The following is a 24,244-nucleotide window of genomic DNA, read 5'->3' as shown; positions in this document are numbered from 1 at the left end:
GGCTGCTGGTGGCTGGTAGCAAAGGTGCTCTATAAGGCATTTGGGCTTTGGGATGAGGCAGGCAGGGCAGGTGAGGGTTCGGGAAACACAGGAAGACAACAGGATGGGGGATGAGCTCTGTAACTCAGGGTGGCTGAAGTTGGGATCCATCCCATCAGCCAAAAACTTCTTTTGTCAAATTCCCAACAAGGCATCCCAAGCCCCCTGCAAGGACAGGGCGTGGTTCTGGTGAGCTGACCCTCAGGAGTGAGGGTCACAGGACCTGCCTCAAGTAGGTGGCTTTGGTTTTCAGAGGTCAACGTGGATGGGGATCCAGTGTGGCCTGTGACAAAATAGGAATCTCAAGTCCGAGAATTGTTATTAAAAGTGTTGCAATTTGCTGAGCCCAGGCTCACGTACACACAATCAGATTTACTCATTCTGCACATATTTCCAGAGGCCCTACTGTGTGCCAGGTCCTTGGCTAAGCCCTGGGGACACAGAAATGAATAACTAAGACAGAGTGTCTGTCCTCAAGTTGTCAGGCAATGGAGAAGCCCCAGACCTAGACCAGACGCAACAAACCACGATTAGGTGTGATGCGTGGGATGGCGGGAGTGAGAGCCAAGAGGGAGGAGGGGTCTTAGCTAAACAATGGCCTCCAAGGAGAGGATGTGGACTGGAGCCTGAAGGCTAAGTAGGAACTTGCCAGGCAGAAAGGGGAGCTGGGAGGAGCCCTCCAGGCAAACAGAACTGCAGGAACTAAGGCGCCATGGAGGGGAGAATGTGCTTGGTCTGTCCAGAGAACTGTGAGCATCTGGGTGTGGTTGGGAAAGAGGCACTGGCTGAGGACCAGAATCACCTGCAGAGCTTTTTGTCAATACAGATTCTAGGATCTTTCACTCCAGATCTACTGAAGTTTAACATCCAGGTCTGCAGCCCAGGCAAGAATCTGCTTTTAAAGACCAAACCCCACCCACAGTGCCTCCCCAAACCCCCATGCCACCCTCACCCCCGACACACACTTACACACAAATGACCCTGATGCACAGCCAGGGCTGAGAACCATAGGGATGTTAATTCCAACAGCATAGAACTTTCTGAAAATGCAAAGAATTGGATAGCAAGGACCCCGACCCTAAATGGGAAAAAGAGCAAGGAGGGGCAGACTTTCTAGTCCCTGTCCACTCAGAAAGTCTGCAATTCAGTTCACTGGCGATGGCTCATGTCTTAAAGGGTGGCAGGCTGGAAAGGCTGAGGATGGGGAAGTGAGATTCATTCCAAGAAAGAAGCCAGACAGACAAGGCGGAGGGAGGGGGACTGTCTGAGCTAAAGAGGGAAATTCCCCGTCCTAGAGGGTGGCTGCTGAAAAAAGCCATAAAGCCCTTCCAGGAGATGTTAAAAGGGGGAAGTCCCCAGCTCAGGGGTGGCATGACTGAGTGCACTCTGGACCCTGGGCTGGAGACCTGGCTCTGCCACCTTCAGGCTGGGTAGCCTCCAGCAATCATCTCCATGACCTCAGTGCCCTCCTATGTAGAAGAGACCCCAAACACCTCCCTGCAAATGAGACTAAAGGAAATGGAAGCACATGGAAGCGCGTGAACTGTGGCGCAGACAGACGGGCGCACAGGGAAGGCATTCTGATGATCAGGAACAGACAAGTGAAGGTCAGGACCGCCAGGCCTTGAGGCACAGCCCAGGGGAATCCCCTTAATAACTGAAGGCAGCCACAGGGGTTTGGCATGCCTGTCAGCCCCAGCCACCAGCCAACCAGGAGGCCCCAAGGGGAACAAGTCATCTGTACTATGCCCGGTGCTGAGTCCAGCCCTGAGCTGCTCTCTGACACATCACATCACCTCCCTTAATCCTCACAACAAACCCATTGGTCAACAGTAGCAACAACAGACACTGTCCAAGCATTTTGCACAGGGCAATTCGTCTAATTCTCACACTAACCCTGTGAGGCAGGTCCGCTGTATTGTAACCAAGGAGGAAACTGAGCCTTGGAGAGCTTAAGTCACTTGCTCAAGGTCAAGAGTCAGTAAGTGGCAGAGTTGGGATTCACGCTTGGTGGAACTCTGATTTGCACCAGTTCCCATAAAACCACTGAGAAAAGTGGGGCTGGGGAAGCCTGGAAAGAAAGTGTTTGAAGTTCCCCAGAGGCCACCAAGTCCATCAAATCACCAACAACTTTTTCTTTTTCACTTTTCCAGTGAGTCTGGGGATTGATTTCGTAGCCCCCCTTGGCTGACACGTGCCCCACATCTGCCCCAGTGCCTGCAGTGCCATGGTCCTGGGGAGGGTCCAAGGCTGGGGAGTCAGTGGGGCCTGGCTTGAGTACTGACTTCACTACCCTGTGACCCTGGCAGAGCCACCCCACCTCCTGGGCATTCATTTCTGAATCTGCACAATGGGGCTAACGCCACCTACCTTGCAGGGTGGCAAGAAACAAAAGTGAAATCATGTATACAATAGCACCAAGTACACAGTGGTATCAAGGAATGCCAGTTCTCTTCCTTCCCCTCCCACTTCTCTACCTCTGTCCAAAGTTGCCCAGCTCCGGTGCCCCATCCCAAGCTTTTCTGCCTTACTCCTTTCCCTATCCTGAGGTGATCACCTCAGGCTCAAACCCCACTCTCCTTTCCTGTCCCTCTCTCAGGGCCACCTTGGGCTGTTGGCACCTCTGCCCGAGTTGGCCTCACTGTGAATTGTGAACTGGTGCACAGGGCAGCATCAGATGTGAAGGCCACTCTGTGCCCTGCTGCCCCAGGTTGGGACATGCCAGTGGGATGGCCAAGGGCTGATGGGCACACAGGATAGCCACACCACCCAAAGTAGTTGCCCTCCCCAATCACTAGGTAGGCAGGCAACTTGGACCCTTGACTTCCTTCATCCCAGCTGGCCAAGAGTTGGCTACCATCCTGGGGATGGACTTTTGCAATACCACGCAGGCCATGACCCCATGGATGGCCATCAGGAGACTCATGCTGTTAACCCAGTCCTGCCCACACACCCTTGAGTCAGTGTCTTCCCCTCTCTGGGCCTTGGTTTGCTGCGTTTGTATACAAAGGGCAGTTTTCTGTACACCTATGTACAGAAAGAGATGTACAGAAGGACTTTTAGGTCCTTCCAGTGCTAACAGACTCTAGTTCTATTCTGCTGCATCCACAGCTCTGCTGCATCCACAGCCCTGCTGCCCAAGGTCTGAAATCTCCAGCCACTGCCTTATTTCCATTTCCCTGATTTCTTCTGTTAGAGATGAGTTTACAAAGTAGCCCAACCAGGCAAGGAGACGGCTGAAGCTCTGCTGTATTTAGTGACTCCGCTGCTGCTTGCTGTTTTCATTAAAAACAGGCTCCTGGGTGTCCCCATAGTCCCCACAGTCTGACTCAGTGCTTTCAAAACCACTTCCACGTCTCAGCCACAGGGTGCATCCCCAGGAGGGAAGAGGTCCAGGCCACTGGAAGTTAGGATTGCCTTTCCCATGCGTCAGAAATGAGCTCCCTGGAGGACTCTGTGACTCACAAGACTAGGGTCCTGACTGTGCTTTCACAGCTGGAGCCCTGAGCAAATGTAACAAGAGCCATCGTTCAGAGCCGTTTCTCTCGTGCCAGATGCTGGGCTGAGGCTTGTCCCTGCACTTCATCATCTAACCCTGGAAACAACCCTATGAGACAGGGCTATTAGAATCACCATTCTTGGAAGAGGAGTTGAGGTTCAGAATGGTTGAGTAAGTTACCCAAGGCCACAGGCTTTTTACCCAAGGTTTCAAAGCAATAGAGCACAGTGTTTGCCCTTGACAGCCCTCTGATGGTCACGAACACAGGGTGGCACTGAGGGAGCTGGTGTTCCAGTTCACCAGGGGATTTTGCAAAGAGCCCATTGGTTGGTACTTTCCTGACCTTCCCAGATGAGTCAACGATTAAGCTCACAGGTCTGAAAACAAAGAGGTCAGACCCAGGGCTCTGGGGTCCCTCTAGTAATTCTCAGCCTGTTAAAAGCTGACCAAGATCACATGGCACAGCATCCCAGTACTCACCGGGGCTTGAGTGTAGGTGACGGCTTCTAAGATCTCAGCTACTCCATCTGCCTCCTGCAGCCCACTGGTCTCTCCAGATGCCTGTGTGGAGACAAACTGTGGCACATACTGGGCAGAGTGGGCAGGGCCCATAAGAGTTGGATAACTGGGAAAGTCACAGAAACTGACAAACCGACTCTCCTACAGAGGAACCGTTTGTGTATGTGTGTGTGTCTATCAGAGACAGAGTGGGGTTAAGGAGACAGCGTGTGTGCAGTGTGCGTGGTTGGTTATTTGTTTTATTTATTTATTTTATTTTTTTATTTTTTTGAGACAGGGTCCCTCTTACTCTGTCACCCAGGCTGGAGTGCAGCGGTGCGATCTCGGCTCACTGCAATCTCTGCCTCCTGGGTTCAAATGATTCTCCTGCCTTAGCCTCCCGAGTAGCTGGGATTACAGGCACGCACGACCACACCTGGCTAATTTTTGTATTTTTAGTAAAGATGGGGTTTCACCATGTTGGCCAGGCTGGTCTCAAACTCCTGACCACAAGTGATCCACCCACCTCGGACTCCCAAAGTGCTGGGATTACAGGCGTGAGCTACTGCACCCAGCCTAGTTGTTCATTATATTTCTTTCCACATTTTATTGCTCTAACAAAATACACAATCATTTTACACTCTAACATATTGTCTTTCATTCTATCCAGGTCCCCACCACTCTCCCAACCTTTGTGAGGCTGTCATTGGAATCTCGCTCTGGGAACCATTACAGCCGAATCATGATTTCCTGGCGTTACCTAATCTTTCTAACTAGCCTCCTAAAGGCAGACAAGGAGCCCGAGTGCTGTGATTTTGTGACCAGTCCTTTGTTCTTGGACTCTTGGGTTGTTTCTACTTTTTCAGTATTAATGGCAATGCAGAGACGAACACGAGACTACACTAATCAGCGTCACATGACTGTCAGGCTGGGACCACTGGCTCATGGAACACAGGCATTCTCACAGGCCCAAATGCCACTTCTCAGGGGCTTTCCAACAGAATCCACAGCATTTTGTTTTTCACAAAGTTAACGAGATCAATTTATGTTCTGTTGCGGGGTTGACGCCACCCAAAGAGCAACAGGAATTGTAGGAATGTGCTACCTTCTGCTCGCCTCTGACTGCATCCTGGGACCCCTTCTCCCTGGGAGGCCTCACCCTTGTCATTGTTCAGGCATCACCTGCTCCCTAACTCCTTTCAAGTTCCGCCTCTTTCCTCTTTCTGCTCCCACCTGACACGTTGAGTTTGGATTTGAGGATCTCCCCATGTTCTCATCACACTCTGCTCTGCCACTGTATTTTGGTATGGAAGTGCATATGAGCAGCTTATTAAACAGTTCCCAGTTATCCCTTTATCTCCAGCGCCTACCCAGGGCTGCCACCCAGTAGGTGCTCAGTCAATCCTTAGAGGAAGGGAAGGAGGGAAGGAAGAAGGAGTCATCTTTTTTTTTTCCTGCCCACCAGCTTAGGAACGAAATCATTTGCCAAGCATAAAAGCTAAGTTGAGGATCGTTTTTTATGGGAATTTACTCCCAGAATATCTCAGTTTTAACTTTTATTTTAGAATCCTGACACCATTTCTTGGCAAGAAGGCAGGAAAGCAGGCCATTGACGGCCACAGCCATGGAAGATCCTGACACCTTATAAGAAACACAGCTCCCCGCACCAGAGATGGCTGACGCGCTTTAAAAAGTGAAATCACGCCAAAAGCCCAAAATAGGACTTGAGGCAGCACTTGCCAAAATGAGAGGTTTCAGAAACTCCACGCCACTGTCTGGGCATCTAGCCCTCCCCAGGCCCCAGCTGCTGGGGTTGCAGGGCCCGCTGTGGGATAGTAGGGGAGCTCACCGAGGACTCTTCGGGGTCGCACAGCTCCTCGGGAGTCCTGGGGTCAGGGTGCACAGTGAGCTGCTGGAGGGAGCCCTGGGGAAAAGAGAGGGATCAGAAGCCATGGTTTGCATGTTCACAGCATGACTGCCAGTAGAAGACATGATTGTTTTTGTAATGGAGAAGCACAGGTAAAAGCACAGGAGTGAGGATGTATGGCCTGTGGCCTCAACCACAAAGCCAGGCCACCTCTTGGCCCACTCTCAATTATGGGGGGATTCTTCTTGGGCCAGTATCATACTGACCCCTGGGCCAGAAAGGTCCTTGGGGAGCATAGTGTTCAAGTATGGACACTACAGCAGCCTCCTGTCTCCAGGTCCCCAGCTTGTCAGTGGCAGGCCCTGAAACACACGTCTCCCTCTCCCAGAAAGCTCTTTCTCCTGCAGCTCAACACTTTTGGGTTTGAAGGCCCCATCCCAAGAAGGGCTGCTACTGCAACCTCCCTGCCTCCACTCTCATCCCCTCTCCCCACACCTGACAGCTTCCTCTCCACAAGGCTCCCAAAGTGAGCATTTAAAAATTGCCCATCGGATTTTAACTTCTTAACATTCTCCAATGCCTTTCACTCTACTCCAGATAAACCCAGACTCCACCCCATGGTGCTGTCCTGTTCACCAATGAGACATCAGTAAATACGTGTGCTGACTAAATGAGTACCTACAATAACTTAGTGATCTTTAGAATGCCTTATTCATAAAAGCCCATTTTGATAGTAAAGTCAGTTTAATTTTTTTTAAGTGCACATTGCCTAGAAGGAGGGAAAAGCTACCTCTCACTCTGGTATTCTAGTGTATCCCACCTTTTCAGAAATTACTTAAGTGCAGTTGCCACCCATATCCAAAGATCAAACCATTTAGGGCTATAACAAACCTTGCTCTTTTATATAAAATCTTAAAACGTACAAAGTATTTTCACACAGGTTATCTTATTTGACCTACAAGCCTGTGGGGTAGGCTTTCTTATCTCCACTTACAGGTAAGGAAACAGAGAGGATCAGAGAATCCAGATAACTGTCTCAAATCCACAAGATAAGTTGAAAACTGAGGATGAAAATCTAGGTTTTGGGGTTCCAGGCCTAGTGTTATTTCAAGTCATAACACGCATGCCTCTTTGAGGACATAAGAATAAAATACTAACAATAATAGTTGTTCCATTTATTGCATGGTGAGTCTCTGACCATCCACCTCCCTGGTCTACCTGAAGTGGGACTTTGACTCACAGTGAATCTCTCAAGTCCTGTAGCTCCTGCATTGCCCACGAAGATTCCAGCGCTGGACTCGAAAGTTAAAGCCTGGGGGGACCGCTGGAAGGGGATGCGGCTGTGCTCCTCACAGTCCACGAGGAGGGCCACTTCCTCACCCTGGACAATCACAGCGAAGCGGTTCCACCTGTGGGTCATCATGGGCACCGAGAAGGCAGCAGCCTCTTGGGACACGTGGGAGCCCGGCTCTGTGTAGTAGAGGATGACACGCTGGTGGCCGTCCTCCACACCTGAGAGCCGCAGGCCCAGGTAGATGACCTTCTGGAAGGCATCAGTGATGGCGAAGAGCACACCACCATGGGTGCTGCTGGGCTTCACCATGACGCTGATGGCGAAGTCCCTGAAGAAGGTGGATGGGATGAGAGTCCTGGCTGGGCGGCCGACATTGGCACCAGGGCCAAAGCTGTAGGCCGGGAAGCCACCATAGCCTGTGACAAAGGATACAGACGAGGGCAGCGGGACACCGATGAGCTGCGTGAGGTCCAGGTGACTTTGGGAAGCAGACTCTGCAGGGAGGGACAGAGAGACCATGCCTTACAGGTATATTCCACTTTGCTTGAAAATGAGGAAGAAATGCAGTCACAAGATCACTCAGGAACCCCTCTGAAACTGTAGTTCCTAAATGGTTGTTTTTCAAACGTTTTTGACAATGACTCACAATAAGAAATGCATTTACATTGCAACCCAATATACACACGTGTAGACAGATATCTGTAACACCGAAACAAAAGTTTCATAGAACACGATTGGCTTTTAATACTCACCAGGCACTCAAATATTTTTCTTTCCATTTAATTATTATTTTTCTGTTTCATTTTATTAAAAACATGCTGGTAATGAACTACTAAATTGATTTTGTAACCCACTAAAAGTTCATGACCTGCAGTTTAGAAAACGCTTATGAGTAATCCCTAGAATATATAATGTTCCCCCATCAACTTGGAGATTTTTTTTCCCCACTATAAAACTGAATAGGGTCCAGGCATGGTGGCTCACACCTGTAATCCCAGTATTTTGGGAGGCCTAGGCGGGTGGATCACTTGAGGTCAGGAGTTCGAGGCCAGCATGGCCAACATGGTAAAGCCTTGACTCTACTAAAAATACAAAAATTAGCCAGGTGTGCTGGCACATGCCTGTAATCTCAGCTACTTTGGAGACTGAGGCATGAGATTCGCTTGAACCCTGGAGGTGGCAGTTCTAGTGAGCCGAGATTGCACCACTGCACTCTAGCCTCAGTGACAGAGAGAGAGTCCATCTCAAAAAAAAAAAGAAAAAGAAAAAGAAAAAAAAAAACTGGATAGGTTTGTTTTGTTTTGAGGTCTATTGTTTAAGTCCCTCCAGTGTGAGGGGAAAATCAGGGACAGAGTAAAGTATTCCCAGGCCTCAGAGCAATTGAAATTTGCATCATTGTCATTGCCTTTGACTTCACCGCCATCATCATCATCACCATCATCATCACCATCATCATCACCATCATCATCATCCACATTCCCTACACTCTCTCTGTACCAGGCCCCGCTCTAAGCTCTCTACATACATTAGCTCATGTAATCCTCACAACAAGCCTACGAGATTAGGTACTGTTACCCCATCTTACTTCTGAGAAAACTGAGGCTTAGAGAAATTAACAAATTTGCTCAAGGTAAGTTGCATGCAGGTTTCAAACCCAGAGCATCTGACCCCAGAGGCTATGCCACCACACCTTGGAGGGAGAAATGATGGGGTTCCATTATGGTGTCCTGAAAAAGACCCCAGGCTCAAGAATGTTGGCCCATACAACTATTTTCCCCAGGAGAAGGTTGCAGCCTGGCTTGCAGCAACATGCACCCACTCCTGGAGTTGATATCCAAGGTACCAGCAGTGAGACAGGAAAGCAGGTCCCAGGGAGAGGGGGACAAGATGACTGCAGCCAGGACAATGGACAAATAACACCCTTTGGCCTTGGAAGTGAAACCAGATCCTGAGGATTCAACCAGATGAGGAGGCCTGGAATGAGTGAGGATCAGAATCAAGAGGTGTCCTCCTCTGGAGGCCAGAGGGCAGGGCAGACTCACCTGATGGCTGTCCGGGCTATGGCCAAAGGCCAGAGGCCATTGAGAACCTGAGTGGTTTCTGGGGACTTGGTGGGTTGGTCTCCAGAAAAAACCCCAAACACTAGAGGGGCCCTCTAAGGAAAGCCCTACCTGAGGAATCAGCCTGATTTCCAGTTTACCCAACTTGTCACCGTCTTATTGGACACAACTACGTAGCTCTGTGACCTCCAGTGTCACTGAACCACTCCAAGTCTGAGTGTCTTCCTCTGTCATACAGGCACGAGAATGAGCTCCAAAAGAATGACTAAATGAGACCGTCCATGGAAACCCCTGGTTAATAATGGTAGCAATGCAACAAACATTCACTATTCTTTATTTTTATTATATCCACTGAACAACCTCAAGAGGTCAATGGACAGGGATAATCACTCCTGCAGCACTGACCAGGAAAGCAAGGCTGACATGGGAGCCTGCCTCTGTGCCCTTGAGCTCCCTTATAAAGAATAATAACAACGTGGTTTTCATGCATAGTTTTACTTAGTCCTCACAGCAGCCCTGGAAATTAACTGCTCTTATCCCTTAGGAAGATGAGATGACTGGCCCGAGGTTACCCAGCTAGTAAGTGGCAGGACATTTTCGAGCCACGGCTGGTGTGATTTCTGGCTGATTCACTGCTGCAGCCTCACTGAGATGGGGGAGTCTCTACCACGGTTGTGGGTGAGGCTCCACCTAGTCTGCCTACTGTATCAATGACCCTTCAGCAGCAAGAAGGATGGAGTCAAGACTCCAGGTGGTCCAGGAACTCAAACTTCCCATGAATGGGTACGTGTACTCGGTGGCTAGGAGAGAGAGATGCCCTGACTGCCGCGCCCCGATCCCGACTCCACGACACTCACAGAAAAGGCTGCTCACGGCCAGTACTAACCTCAATTATTATGAAATATCTAGGTTACACAAAAAAGTACAGTGTAAAAAACAATATGAGGCACTTGGTTGTCAAATGGTTAAAATGCCAACTTTTATGCTATGTATGTTTAACCACAATTTTTAAAAACATGAGTAATTAGCCCATAGGTTTGTTGTGAAGGTTAAAGGACATAATACAAAGTGCTGGCACATGGCAAATGCCTAAAAAGTGGTGGATATCATGGCTGGACACACTGTAGCTCACAACTGTAATCCCACCACTTTGGGAGGACAACGAGTGCAGATTGCTTGAGCCCAGGAGTTCAAGGCCAGCCTGGGCAACATAGTGAGACCTCATCTCCACAAAACAACAAAAAAGCCAGGTGGTATGCACCTGTAGTCCCCACTACCCAGGAGGCTGAGGTGGGAGGATTGCTTGAACCCAGGTGGTCAAGACTGCAGTGAGCCATGATCATGCCACCACACTCCAGCCTGGGTAACAAAGAGAAACCCTGTCTAAAAAAAAAGAAAAAGAAAAAAGTAGCCATCATCATCATCATCATCATCGTCGTTGTCGTCATCTAGACTTGCTCATTCAGAAAAGAACCACAGAAGTCACCTGACACAACTCTATCTGTGGATAAGGTTGTATCAGGTTGTAACTGGTGACCTCTAGGGGTCTATCATACCAGACCACGCCCTGTCTGGTATGATAACCAGTAGCCACATATGGCTATTGGGTACTTGAAATATGGGTCTTCCCAACTGAGATGTGTCATAAATGTAAACTACAAACTAAATTTCAAAGACTTAGTTTGGAAAAAAAATCTCAACACTATTTACAGTGATTATATGTCGAAATCATTGTGAAAAACAATGGATAAATAAAATACATTATACATTAATGGGTGTGGTCATGTGTGCCTGTACTCAGCTATTTGGGAGGCGGAAGTGGTAGGATCACTTGAACCCAAGAGTTTGAGGCTGCAGTGAACTACGATCGTGCCACTGCACTTCAGCCTGGGCGACAAAGAAAGACCCTGTCGCTCTCTCTATATATATCATTTTTAAAAATTTTTAAATAGGGTCAGGTATGGTGGCTCATACCTGTAATTCCAGTGTTTTAAGAGGCAAAGGTAGGAAGAATGCTGAGGCCAGGAGTTTGAGACCAGCCTGGGCAACATAGAAAGACCTCATCTCTACAAAAAGAAGTTAAAAATTAGCAGAATGTGGTGGTGTGTGCCTGTAATCTGCTACTCTGGAAGTTGGGCCGGGAGGATCACTTGAGCCTAGGAGTTTGAGGCTACAGCGAGCTATGATCACCCCACTGCACTCCAGCCTGGGTGGCAGAGTGAGAGCTGTCTTTAAAAAAATAATTATAATATTATGAGGAACAAGTATGTGCCCACCACTGCACTTAAGACAGACAACATCAATTCAGCCGAAGGTCTCATGAACTCATTTCGGTCCTTTTCCTCTGCCCATGCCCTGGCAGGAGCCATTCTTGTGAATTTGGTGTTTAACACTCCCACGCATTTGTTTGTTCACTCGATATGTGTTTCCAACAGAATGTAGAACCATGGTGTGTGTTCGAAACCTCATGTAAATGGTGGCATGATGCATGCATTCTTCTGGAACTTGCTTTTATTTTTCACTCAGCATTGTATTTTTTAGATTTATCCCTGCTGATACATGTGACTCTGGTCTTATATTTTCTTTTCTTTTCTTTGAGATGGAGTCTTGCTCTTGTTGCCCAGGCTGGAGTGCAATGGTGCAATCTCTGCTCACTGCACCCTCTGACTCCCAGGTTCAAGCGATTCTCCTGCCTCAGCCTCCTGAGTAGCTGGGATTACAGGTGTCCACCACCACGCCCAGCTAATTTTTATACTTTTAGTAGAGACAGGGTTTCACCATGTTGGCCAGGCTGGTCTCGAACTCCTGACCTCAGGTGATCCGCCCACCTTGACCTCCCAAAGTGCTGGGATTACAGGCGTGAGTAAGCCACCACGCCTGGCCTGGCCTTATTATTTTCACAACAGTACTCTATGGTATAAATAAGCCACAACAGGTTGATTCACATTTCTGTTGGTGGAAAGTGAGGTTTCCATCAATATTACAAATGATACTACCATAGACTCCCTTAAATACATCTCCTCCTGCTTACCTGTGCAGGTAATTCCACAGCTGGAAGTGGAATTATTGGATAATATGGGTATGTGCACCTACAACTTCCCTGAATGTTGCAAAATTGTTCTCTGAAGCAACTGTGTCATGTCACAGACCCACCAGCAGCATATTCTTGCCAACATTTAGGGGAGGCAGAGAGATACAATTTGGGAGAGGTCCACAGGGCTTTTCAACTGTAGTAATAGCGTTAATTGTTTAGGTGGTATTCAAAAGAAGTATTCGTTGTATTTTTCTTTATAGCTAATTTCATGGAAAATACTTCATACAATTTTTATAAAAATGATTAACCCCTCCGCGACAAAAGAGCACATCTGATCCTGTTGCTGCCCTGCTTAGAAAATCTTCTATAAAATATGATTATTCATGGCCCTCAGGCCAGGGCTGACCAGGCTGCTGCCACCTGGCTCAAGAGGCCCTCTGTGGTCAGGACCAAGCTGCACTCCCTACTCCCTGACATGCCTGACACAGCCCCGGAGTGCCCCACACTGTCCCAGGGACTCCCACCCCTGCCAGGAATGCTTCCCTCTGTGCCATCTGCTCTAGCCCAGCCCAGTTATTTTCACTGAATGACTCCTGCTCATCAGCCCAGGCCTTGCTTCCCCTGAAATCTCGCTTCACCTCCCGCACCCACACCCTCCCCTCTGGTGGCTACATTAGAAGCCCTCTCTGTACCCACTGGGGTCCTCTATTGTAGCCCCTGCATGTCACTATTGGGTCACCTGTTTCTCTTCCCACTGAGCCGTCTGTGTTCCCAGTAACCAAGCCAGGGCTGATGAGTGAATGAATGAATGAATGAATGTGTACATATTATCAAATCCCCTCTTTTTTTTTTTTTTTTTTTTTTTGAGACAGAGTCTTGCTCTGTTGCCCAGGTGGGAATGCAGTGGCATGATCACAGCTCACTGCAGCCTCCACCTCCCAGGCTCAAATGACCCTTCCACCTCTCAGCCTCCCAAATGGCTGGGACTACAGGCATGCAGCACCACACTCAGCTAATTTTTTTCACTTTTTTGTAGAGACAGGTTCTCGCTATGTTGCCTATGTTGGTCTCGAACTCCTGGACTCAGTAATTCTGCTGTCTCGGCCTCCCAAAGTGCTGGGATTACAGGTGTGAGCCCCTTCGCCCAGCCTCCAATCCCCTCATTTTAGAAAAGACTAAACTAAGGTTAACAGAGAGGAAGTGTTTGCTGGCCATGAACTCAGATTTGATTCTCAATTGGATGCTTATCCTCTCTAGTTCACGACTTGCTTTAAAACAGAAATTAATTTTAGTTAAAATATTGGTAAATTTGGTTAAATTTGACCACACAGAAATAAAGAAGTTCTGCATAGCAAATAATAATAATAATCCCCACAATGTCAAAGAAAATCCCAAAACCATGAAATGATATTTGCTACAAAAATCACAGTAACAAACTCATTTCTCTAATATGAAAAAAGAAATGAATACCCAAAAGAAAAATGGGCAAAGAATAGGAAATTCTAGACACAGTAAAAGAAATTAAAATCTTAAACATATGAAAAATACTCAACCTCATTCATAATGAGAAAATGACAAGTTAAGATTACGAAGAGATACCATTTTCCCTATCAAACTGGCAAAGATCAGAATACGCTGTGTTGGCAAGGGTTTAAGGCAGCAGGCCTCCTGCGTTGCTGGCAGGAACATAAATTGGTATAATGTGGTGGGAAGCAATTTGATAACATTTATCAAAATGGCAAATGTGCATGTACTTGTTGACCCAGTAGTCATACTTCTATGAATTTTTTAACAGATAAAGTTCATACGTGAAATATAAAGCACACACAAAAATATTCACTGCATTGTGGTTTAAATTTATCTAACATTCATCTTTGGGAATGATGAATATAATAAATTATGATAGGTTCACACAATGAAATCCAAGGCAGCATTTCAAAAGATGCGGTTCCTTAAGTGCTAACATGAAAAAATCAAGAAGATGTATTACGTAAAAACAGACAAAATAACAAGGTGCAGAACTGAATTGCTATCAGTTGGAAATATATGTACTAATACAAAGTAAATATATGAGATATTTAAATATATATGGTATATTACAATATCTCTAGAAGAATACACAAGAAACTGGGGGCAGCGGTTGTCTCCAGGGAAGGAAGCTGGTGACTGGGGGCTGGGAGACTTGCTTTTCACTGGATATCCTTTTATACTTTTTCCTATTTTATGGCATATACATGGTATGAAAAGTAAAGACATTTACATATTTTTAAAGAGATTAACTCCTTGCATCCACTTTTAGAAATCCTAAAACCTATTCTTCTTGCTTTTCCTCACTCAGATTCAGCTTATCTTTGTACAGAAAGAAAGAAAAAAAGAAGGAAAAGAAACAAAGAGAACTAAACATCCCACTGAGATTTCTTTTCTCTCCTCCACGGTTTAAAGATAAAAACAAAACAACACCACAAACACCCTACTGATAGCTCTGCTTTCTTCTTCACTTGTCCAATCCAGTAAAAAGCTTTTCCTCTACTTCCTCTCTCTCTCCTGCTGGGAACAGGAGGGGGAAGCCTCTTTCTGCTGGGAAAATTCCTGGTGCCACAGAGAGTAAAAGCGCCAGGGCTTCACATCCTGTGGCTTGTTTCCAAGTGGTGTCTCTGAGGGATCCAGGGCCAGGTAGGGGTTCAGGGGACAGAGGGAGACAGGCCTGAGAGGCTCCCACTCAGAAAGCTCATTGCTTAAACCAGCCCAGTGCTTCCCATGGCCAGTAGATCCATGCTTGCGTGTGGCAATTCTGGGAATTCTTATGCCCAGGAGTCTGCGCAAAAACAAAAATTCATTAATCTATCCAACATCCTTGTTTTCTAGATAGGGAAATTGATGTTCAGGGAGACTTCCATGACCAGGAGGCACAGCCAGGAAGCGACAGATGGGGCAGCAAAGCAAGGGTGGCAGAGTCTTGGTACCATGAATCCCAGAGCCCTCCCACAGCCCCTGACCACTCCAGGCCCTGGCCGGTGGTTGGTCAGCTGCAGAGGGGGCAAAGGAGGCAGCCTGCAGTGGAGAACACCCTCCTCTTTGGACACAGCTGTGATGAGATCCTGCCTTTGCTCTTTACCAAACACAAAGCCTTTGGACGATGAATTCCTGCTATCAGGGGAGGTCCCTGCCCACTTCCCATGTGGGGATTCAATGAGACAACAGATGGGAAATGCAAGGTATAAGCTTAACAAAAACCAAAGTCTGCAAAAAAAGATCCCTTCCTAACCCTCCCGCCCTCCATCCCCCTAGGCCTCAGCCCTTCAAGACAGGACACATGGATAGGCGCTGGCCCGCAGGCCTTGTTTCCACAGGGTCCGCCAAGAGGGAGCCCAGCCATGAATCTAGAGCAAGCCCAAGTCAGTCCCAGCAGCCCAGCCCCGCTCTCAGCAACCCCCACCACATCCCTCCACATCCACTGTCCCATGGCATGGCATGGTGGGGGACGACCCCTGGCCTGGAGTGACCCACGCTCACTCGTGGCTGCGCCTGGGCCTGCTGGCTCATTTCCCCTTGGCCTCCAGCAGGAGGGCCACCTGCTCAGGCAGCCACCAGGGAGCAGAGGAGAAGCCAGGGAGCCAAGACAAACAAGCCCAGCAACTGGGTCCAGGGGCTTGACCTGGGATGGCTCGGAGCTGGGCAGGAAGGGAGGAGGGTGGAGATCACAGCTGGTGGGAAGACATCCCACCATTCTGGAGGGGATTGGGGACTGGCGCAGAGCATGCCAATGGGGGCTGATCACAGAACTCTGCAGCCTGAGGATTCTTGGAAGCAGCCCACACTTATCCCCAGATAATAATACCTCTCTTAGAGGACAATTGTGTGACTTAAATAAAATAATATACCTAAAATGTTTGGCACACTGTTTAGCACACAGAGTGCTTAATAAATGGTAGCTGCCATTTCTTTCACAATTATTATTACCCTGCTATTTCCCCATGCAATTGTCATACTGGAAATCTCAAGGTATCCTGAATGGGTCCTACCTTTTACACCTCTGAGCCTTTGTGTATGCTGTTCCCTACACCTGAGGAACTGCTCCACACATCTCAGGGCCCAACTTCAATGTCATCACCTCCTCCATGAAGTCTCCTTGGATTCCCCCACCAGGTAGTCTGGGCATTCCTGCTCCTGTACTTGGCCCTGACTCTATGTAACATATATGGCATTATATCACAGAGGTGTCTGACCCTACCATCTTGGAACCTCCTTAAGTGTAGGAACTGGGGTCCACTTCTCCCTGTCCCCCCCACACCCAGGCTCTGTCCCTGAGCAGGTCCTCAGGAAGTGTTTGCTGGCTGAACTAAATCCTAGGCATTCCACATCCCATTACTGGGTATATACCCAAAGGATTATAAATCATGCTGCTATAAAGACACATGCACACGTATGTTTATTGCAGCACTATTCACAATAGCAAAGACTTGGAACCAACCCAAATGTCCATCAATGATAGACTGGATTAAGAAAATGTGGCACATATACACCATGGGAATACTATGCAGCCATAAAAAAGGATGAGTCCATGTCCTGTGTAGGGACATGGATGAAGCTAGAAACCATTATTCTGAGCAAACTATCACAAGGACAGAAAACCAAACACCGCATGTTGTCACTCATAGGTGGGAACTGAGCAATGAGAACACTTGGACACAGGGTGGGGAACATCACACACCAGGGCCTGTCATGGGGTGGGGGGAGGGGGGAGGGATAGCATTAGAAGATACACCTAAGATAAATGACGAGCTAACGGGTGCAGCACACCAACATGGCGCATGTATACATATGTAACAAACCTGCACGTTGTGCACATGTACCCTAGAACTTAAAGTATATATATTTTTAAAAAATCCTAGGCATTCCAGAATTGAAGGTGCCAGGCTCACAGTCTGAGGCCCTGGTGAGAGTCACTGGGGTTGGGCTCCAGTCCAACATCCAACAATGACCTCACTGCATGCCCATCCATCACCTGAAAAGTCCAAGCTCCCTCCCACCTCCACGACGCTGGGTCCACTGGCCCAGGGAGCCCACCTAGGAGGCAGGAATCCATGGGGCAATGAGAGACCCAGGGAGGGGAGGAAGGACTCAGGTTCAAGACTCTGTCTGTGACCTTGGGCCAGCTGCTCCCCGTCCCTGATCTCAGTTTCCCCATCAGAGAGTTAGACCAGATGGACTCTCAGAGCCACATCCACTGTGATTTATTCTATGTATTTTCACTGCCTTCAAACACCTCCTGGGGTTACATCTGACCAGTCTTATTCTCTCACTTCATAAATGCTTAGAGATAGCTTCATTTCCAATGGGGGTTTTTCAACTTACCTTTCCAATTCATGAATTTGATCATATTTCTAAAGCCCCCACATTGTGCCTTGCGTAGCGTTGGAAACATGGAGCTAAGCCTGGAACATGTGCGCTCAAGCAGCTCACTATCTAGGTGACCATTAGCAGTCATCTGCTCCTATTACAAGCTCCAAAGCCTTCAATGGCTCCCCAGTGCCATCAGCATAAAAGCAAAATTCCATTCAAGACATTTTCTGCTTCATCTCCTCATTCTCCCCCTCTGTCTTTGCCTTCACTCATGCTATTCCTTCTAGTGACATCACTCTTCCCCATCTTCTCACATCTAAATCTTTCCAGTCTGGCTCAGCAGCACCCCAACACACGCGGGCCCCAATCTTACTCTGCAAAAAGGGCCAAAGTCATCCCCCCGCCTCTAAACATCCACAGAGCCAAGGGGATGAAGGAGCGGACACAGGGAGAGACAGCCTGAGCCTTCCTCCCTCAAATCTAGCTCACACTCCAAAGTGCAGTTTTAGGGTGGCCCCTCCTCAGGGCGCAGAGAGGAGAAATCAGACGGCTTCAGAGGCAGAGGGAAATCTGAGCAGTCAGGGCAGGGTGCGACTTTCCTCCCAAGGGCCCAAAGCCAGTTTCCATGGAAACCAGGCGGAATCCCAGCCATGAAGAAACAAACAGAGCAGGGTTCAGGTTTTCCTTCCACACAGATGACAGTGATTTGGCCAGAGATGAAGAACAGGAACGAACCCTCACCTCTCCTCCTCCTCTCTGCCACAGGCTCGGGGACATCATCTGGCACCTCCCCTACCCCGCTGGGCCTTGGTTTCCCCTTCCGTGCGATGGGCTGGAATCAGTCCTTGCATCTGTGGGGTCCTGAAGCAGTGCCCGGGACTAGCCTGAGCTTTGGAGCCTTGCCTCCCTAGAGAACTGTAGCTGGCTTTGCAAAGCTCCCTCTCACAGATGATCATCCGGGACCTGAGCCCAGCGCTCGCGGTAGTTAGCATTTAAGGCCGGAGGAGGCTAAGGAGCGTTCCTTGCTCCAGGTGAAGGAACGCTAAGGAGATGTCCCGACGGAGGCCGCGAGGGAGGCTGAGCACGCCCCGGGACTGTGCGCGGCAGCGGCCCCTGGCGGTCTCTACGGGAACTGCGCTTCCACCAACTGCAAGGAGGGCTTTTCACCTGGGCTGTGAACCGGGATCCCAACAACAGACTCAAAGCGAGAGGTCTGTAAGGGACCCAAGAAAGCAGGTCTGAGGTCATGCAGTGAGTGTGGCCAAGCCAGGCCTAGAACCCATAACACCTCCCTTCCCTCCTCAGCTGTTTCCCTGCACCGAGTGCTGGGGAAGGCCGAAGGTGCCCCTCCTGCCTCTCTGCCATTCCCACACACGTCTCTAAAGACCAACCGCACACTTCAGTCTGCTTAAACGGGGCCATGGTCACTCCTGCAAGTGGGTCGGTGTATTCCCACTGAGGGGCCGGAGCTCAGAGGGTCCAGATGACCCTATACTGCCTGTGGCCTGGGGCTGGACCAGTAGGATGAGGGTATGTAGGGTAAGGTGGGGGGACTGCCCTTGGGACCCCAGAAGGGCTCCTCTCGCCTGAGTTTCCTGGCACTCAGCCCCTGGGGAGAAGAGGTGTTCAATGCCCCTCCTCTGCAGCATGGGGGCAGACCCTCGGAGAAGCCACGTGTCCCTCTTCCTTGCCCTTTGTCAGCTTGTCCTGCCAGCGAGTTGGGAGGGTAGGGTTCCTGCATCTTCTAGGACTGTTCTTTCCCTGCCCTTTCGACACCCCTACAGAGAGGTGGCCCCCAAGGACCCTGGGTATGTCTAAATCACACCTTCTGGCATGTGACTTCCCTTTCTCCCACCTCCCTGGAGGGACAGGAGTTCAGCAACCGCAGACTATGTGGGACAGTGCAGCTCACCATCTGGGGAGGAGCCTCCTACGATGCTCACCCATCCAAAGCCACCTGGCTTCCACGTGCTCATCTCCACTCACGGCCACCTGACCATTACTGCACAATTCGAAGTCTTCAGAAGTCCTTTCTCATGTTGTTGAACTGAGGCAACTCTCCCTGCAACTCCCACCCAGCTGGCTGGGCCTAGCTCTACCCCTCTGAGACCACACACAAGTCAGCCTCAACTTCTACATCCTGACTTCTCAGATGTTGCATGGGGTGGCAGAAAGGGCCTCAGCCTGCAAGGTGGACTCTGCCACCAACTTAGCATATGACTTTGAGCAGTCCCTTCCCTTCTCTGAGTCTCAGGTTCAATATCTGTCAAACTGGAGCCTTGGACTAAATATTTTCCAAAGGCCCTTGCCAGGTCTGACAACCTCATCGTCTGCCTCCTCCTTGTCTCCCGCCTGTGTTTCAGTTTTTCTAACCACCCCTAACTGCCGGTTCTTTCAGTCCACAGCCTTCAGGCCTGGAAGGAATGACTCCAACAGGGGCCGGGACAAACCCAGCCCTCCCCATAGACTTCCTTGTCTTTGGCCAGCAAGGCCTGGCCAGAGGCAAGGAGCACTGTGCTCAGGAAAATGTCACAGCTCTCTGCCTGTGTGGAAACTTAGCCCTACCCAGGCTGGAGTCTCCGGGGGCTCCTGGTTCCACCTGACTCCCTTTCTGAGGAAAATGAACACAACACAACTCACGGTGCCTGAGGGTCCATCTGCACCCAGCAAAGATGCGAGAGGTTCTTAGAAAAACCTATCACCCGATGCATTTCTTAGAAAAAGAACTGTTTCCCTGCCAGGGAAAAAATCCTGGATCAACTTAGAAAGGAGACCTGGCTCGGCCACAATCAAAGACTCTATTTTTCTGAATTACAGAAGAGCATTTTTCTACATGTAAACTTAGAACGCCTCCTTCTCTTTTCCGGTTTTCATATATAGCATAGGAATTTTCCTGCTCAATGAAGTTACTGTATATGCTCTCCTCCCTCTCTGTCTCTCCCTCTCTCTCTTTCTCTCTTGCTCTCTTTCTCTGTTGTTCTCTCGTTCTTGATTTCTTGAGCCTCTGACCTAAACTGAGAAGACGATTTGAGGAGGCCTGGAGCTGGGGTCCTGGCTGCAGCTTGCTTTTCCTGGCCAGCAGCTGAAAAGCACTTAGCCCAGCAGGAAGTAGTCCTCACCTGTCCAGTATCCTCTCCTGTTTCCAAAGCATCCTCTTACCTGTTCCTTCTGCCAGGAGGAAAGCAACGCAGGGATCATTCTCTCATTTTGCAAAGGAGGGAATCAAGCCCCAGAGACAGGAAGTCACTCACTCAGAATCCTCAGTGCAGCAGCCAGCACTGAAGATGTGAAGCTGGGCTCTGCCTGTTACAGCCCATTGCCTTCCAAGCTTTCCTTGTGGCTCTCCCAGGCACAGCTGCACACCTCTGTGTTCCCACAGTCCCCCTCCATCCTTCCTCCCAGACACCCTCATCCGTCTGCAGTCCAGTGGCCAGTTCCCCTTGCTCTCATATGCTTCGACATGGGCCCTGGGCATGGGCTATGCCAACTCATCTCTCGGTCCTCGGCAACCAGCACAGAGCCTGGCAAAGGGGACTCTCAACGAACAGAATGCCAAGAAACAACGGCATCAGCAGCTAAAATTTCCTGCAGGCTTGCTGCATACTAAGTGCTGTTCAAAGGGCTTTCCACAAATCAGTTCATCCTTACACTTGATTCTTTATGAGATGGAATGACGTTATTATCCCCATTTTACAGGTTAGAAAACTGAGGCTTAAATTACTGTTCCAAGTCCATGAGGTTAATAAGCAGTTGGAGTCAAGATTCAAATGGGACTAGGTAGGGTGGCACGGTGTGAAAGTTGCAGCCCTAGTCACATATCAGAGTCACCCTGGGAGCTTTTAAAAGTCAGAGGTCTGCCCCCCTGCTTGGGCCTATGGAATCACAGTCTTTCAGGGTCTGGCCTGCATCGATCTGATGCCCACTCTCAAGTGACAGCCACAGGTAAGGGCTAACTGCCTGGGCTTTGGCATCAGACAGACCTAGGCTTAGTCCTGGGTCTGCCACTCATGGGCCTTCCACAGGTCACCTCGCCTCCCTGTAGCCTCCTAATCTGTAGAGTGGGGTAGCACTGGGACCTGGCTCACAGAGCCATCGCGAGAACAGACAACACAGTGAGAACCCTACTTAGCACAGGGCCTGGTGTGTAGTGAGCATTTGGTAAACACTGGGAGTTCTCGCTCGTTGGGTTGGGTGCTGACCAGGGCCGGGCACTCTCAAGCTGTCAGTGCACAGCATCTCCGTTCAGCCTCAAAACCACCTGCTAGCCACGAGAGAATCAGCAACAAAATTGATGAACAGGCCCAGCACATAAGGAACTGAGGAGAGCAGCCCTGAAGGAGAGAGCGTGGGGTGGCTCCCCTATCCTGTGACCTAGCTCTGCTGAGAGCATGGGGTGCCTCCCCCATTTGGTGACCCGGCTCTGCTGAGAGCATGGGGCGACTCCCCTATCCTGTGACCCAGCTCTGCTCACCACTGCTCCCTTCACACATGAGCATGTGCATGTGCACACACGCAGACCCTTCAGTCGTGCAGCAGTTAGCCGCAGTACAAGAGCCACATCCAACCTCAGGAAGAAGCAGTGGTTCCTGCTGTCTTGCTGTGGTGGGGGTCTTTACATCCCTTCCTTACCCCCTTCCCTCAACCTCTGGTTCCTGGATCCTGGGCACAGAGCCACAGATCCTGGGCACAGGGACCATGTGGACCAGGTGGCACAGTGAAGGCTGGCAGGTGCAGGCAGGCATGAGCAGCCATGAGTATCTGGGAAGAGTTTCATAGTCAGCTCTTCTCAGCGTATGGACTTTCCTTTTCCATTTGGGGAACAAAGACTCTTTGAGTGCATTGAGGACCTTGAATCCTGAGGATGACATCAACTGAAATGAGTCATCACCCCCACCCAGCAGGCAGCTCTGGAGGGCTCAGCTCAGGGTTCTGGGAGGAAAACACATGGAAAATGGCACGGAGAAGAAGGGGCCTGTCGGAGGCACATGAGGGGCAGGGGATGGGAGCATGCAGTGACCTGCTGGACACGAACGCTCTACAGCCCATGGCTCCTGGAGGCCATCAGGTCCAGCATTCCAAGGGGACACAGGACTGCTGGCAGGGCCAGTGTAGACACATAGACCAGGGGGTTTCAAGCAGTATTTTCCAGGGCTGGGGATGAGAGAGGGAGGGGGATCGAGGAGGCCTTAACAGGAGAAGTCCTGCCCCTTGGCCCCCTGACACACAGGCACACATGCACACACGGATACATCCACACATCCACAGAACAAATCTGTTATTTCTACCACTCTGTCATACACACGCATAGGTTCATATACTCATAACAGACACTCATACACACACTTTCAAAGGTTCATGCCACACACACAGATATACAAATACTTATACACACATTTATATACCCCAATATACACCGACTCATGCACCTCCACCCACACTCATCCCAAATTCATACAAGCACACACTGACACATGCACACACTTACCTACTCATACACTCACAATCTATTCATAGACCCTCTTTCACACACTAACCCACGTCCACATCCACACACACTCACCTACACTCATATACACACACCCAAGCAATTCAGACTTCATTTGTTTAATAATTTGGGTTCCATTAAGTCTCATTTGAATGAAGAGTTCTGCGGCTAAAAACAATCAAACCAATCGTTGAAAGCCCTTCCACATCACCGCTGTGGAAACTGGGGTGTTGTAGGGGCAGGTATTTACAGAGGAGCCCACAGAAAGTCTGAAGCCCACACCGTCTTCTCCTGCTACCTCCTTAAGGGCCGGGAGATCTCAGACTGCTCTTTCCGCACACAGGGCTTGGTTTCTCTGATTTGGACACATTTTCTGCATTTCCCTCCTTTCCTCGCTGTCAGTAAAACCTTCTCCCCAGCATTATGGACTTGGGGTTCTGGCTTCACAAAGCACTGAACCCCATGATCCCTCTATTGGAAGCTATGCTAGAAATAGTACATAAATAAATTCAGACAGCTGCTGTGAACAGGTGATGCCTGGCATGTAATCCAGAGCCCGGCATCGGTAAGTGCTCAATGAATGTTTTGTGCATGAGTGAATTGGCAATAGCTCCTGTATACGGAGCCCTTACTATGTCCTGCGCACGAAGTGCTGTACTTGAATAGCAGTGGTTCTCAACCCTGGCTGCACAGTAGAATCACCTGGGCAGACTTTTTTTTTTTTTTTTTTTTTTTTTTCACTACTAATATGTACGCCTCACTCCCAAAGATGTTGATTGAGTTGTTTCAGGTGTGGCTTGGGCATGGGGAGGGTGTACAAACTTCCCAGGTGATGCTAATTACAGCCCCTGAATTCTTCACAACAACCCCACTCTTACTGTTCCCAATTTACAGACGAAAGAATGAGGCACTGGGAAGTTAAATAACTTGCCCAAGGGCACCCAGCTGTCAAATCCCAGACTGGAGATTTTAAGCCCTCATCTGTCTGATGCGAGGAGTTGAGTCTCTCTCTGCTGCTCTCCAGGGATGTTACTTCAACCCAAGGCTGACCCACTCTAGAAAGCACACCTTGATTGTTGTCCCAGCCCTCAGTGACCTTGGGCCCATCTGCCTCTCTGTTCCCAT

At 49.3% G+C, this 24,244-nt stretch overlaps 1 protein-coding gene across 2 annotated transcripts in view; it reads right to left on the bottom strand.

Moving 5' to 3' along the window:
• COL15A1 (collagen type XV alpha 1 chain) overlaps positions 1-24,244 on the bottom strand; it is a 129,230-nt gene that overhangs the window by 78,137 nt on the left and 26,849 nt on the right. For both annotated transcript variants that reach the window (XM_030920102.1, XM_010357627.2), the window contains 3 exons: positions 7,144-7,691; positions 5,886-5,960; positions 4,019-4,099 (listed from right to left, as the gene is read on the bottom strand). In XM_030920102.1, the coding sequence (XP_030775962.1) occupies positions 4,019-4,099; positions 5,886-5,960; positions 7,144-7,691 (704 nt within the window). The remainder of the gene's footprint in view (positions 1-4,018; positions 4,100-5,885; positions 5,961-7,143; positions 7,692-24,244) is intronic.

Source organism: Rhinopithecus roxellana, chromosome 16, assembly GCF_007565055.1.
Source record: "Rhinopithecus roxellana isolate Shanxi Qingling chromosome 16, ASM756505v1, whole genome shotgun sequence".
In the NCBI taxonomy this organism is placed as follows: Eukaryota; Metazoa; Chordata; class Mammalia; order Primates; family Cercopithecidae; genus Rhinopithecus; species Rhinopithecus roxellana.
This window is presented reverse-complemented; position numbering and strand designations above follow the sequence as displayed.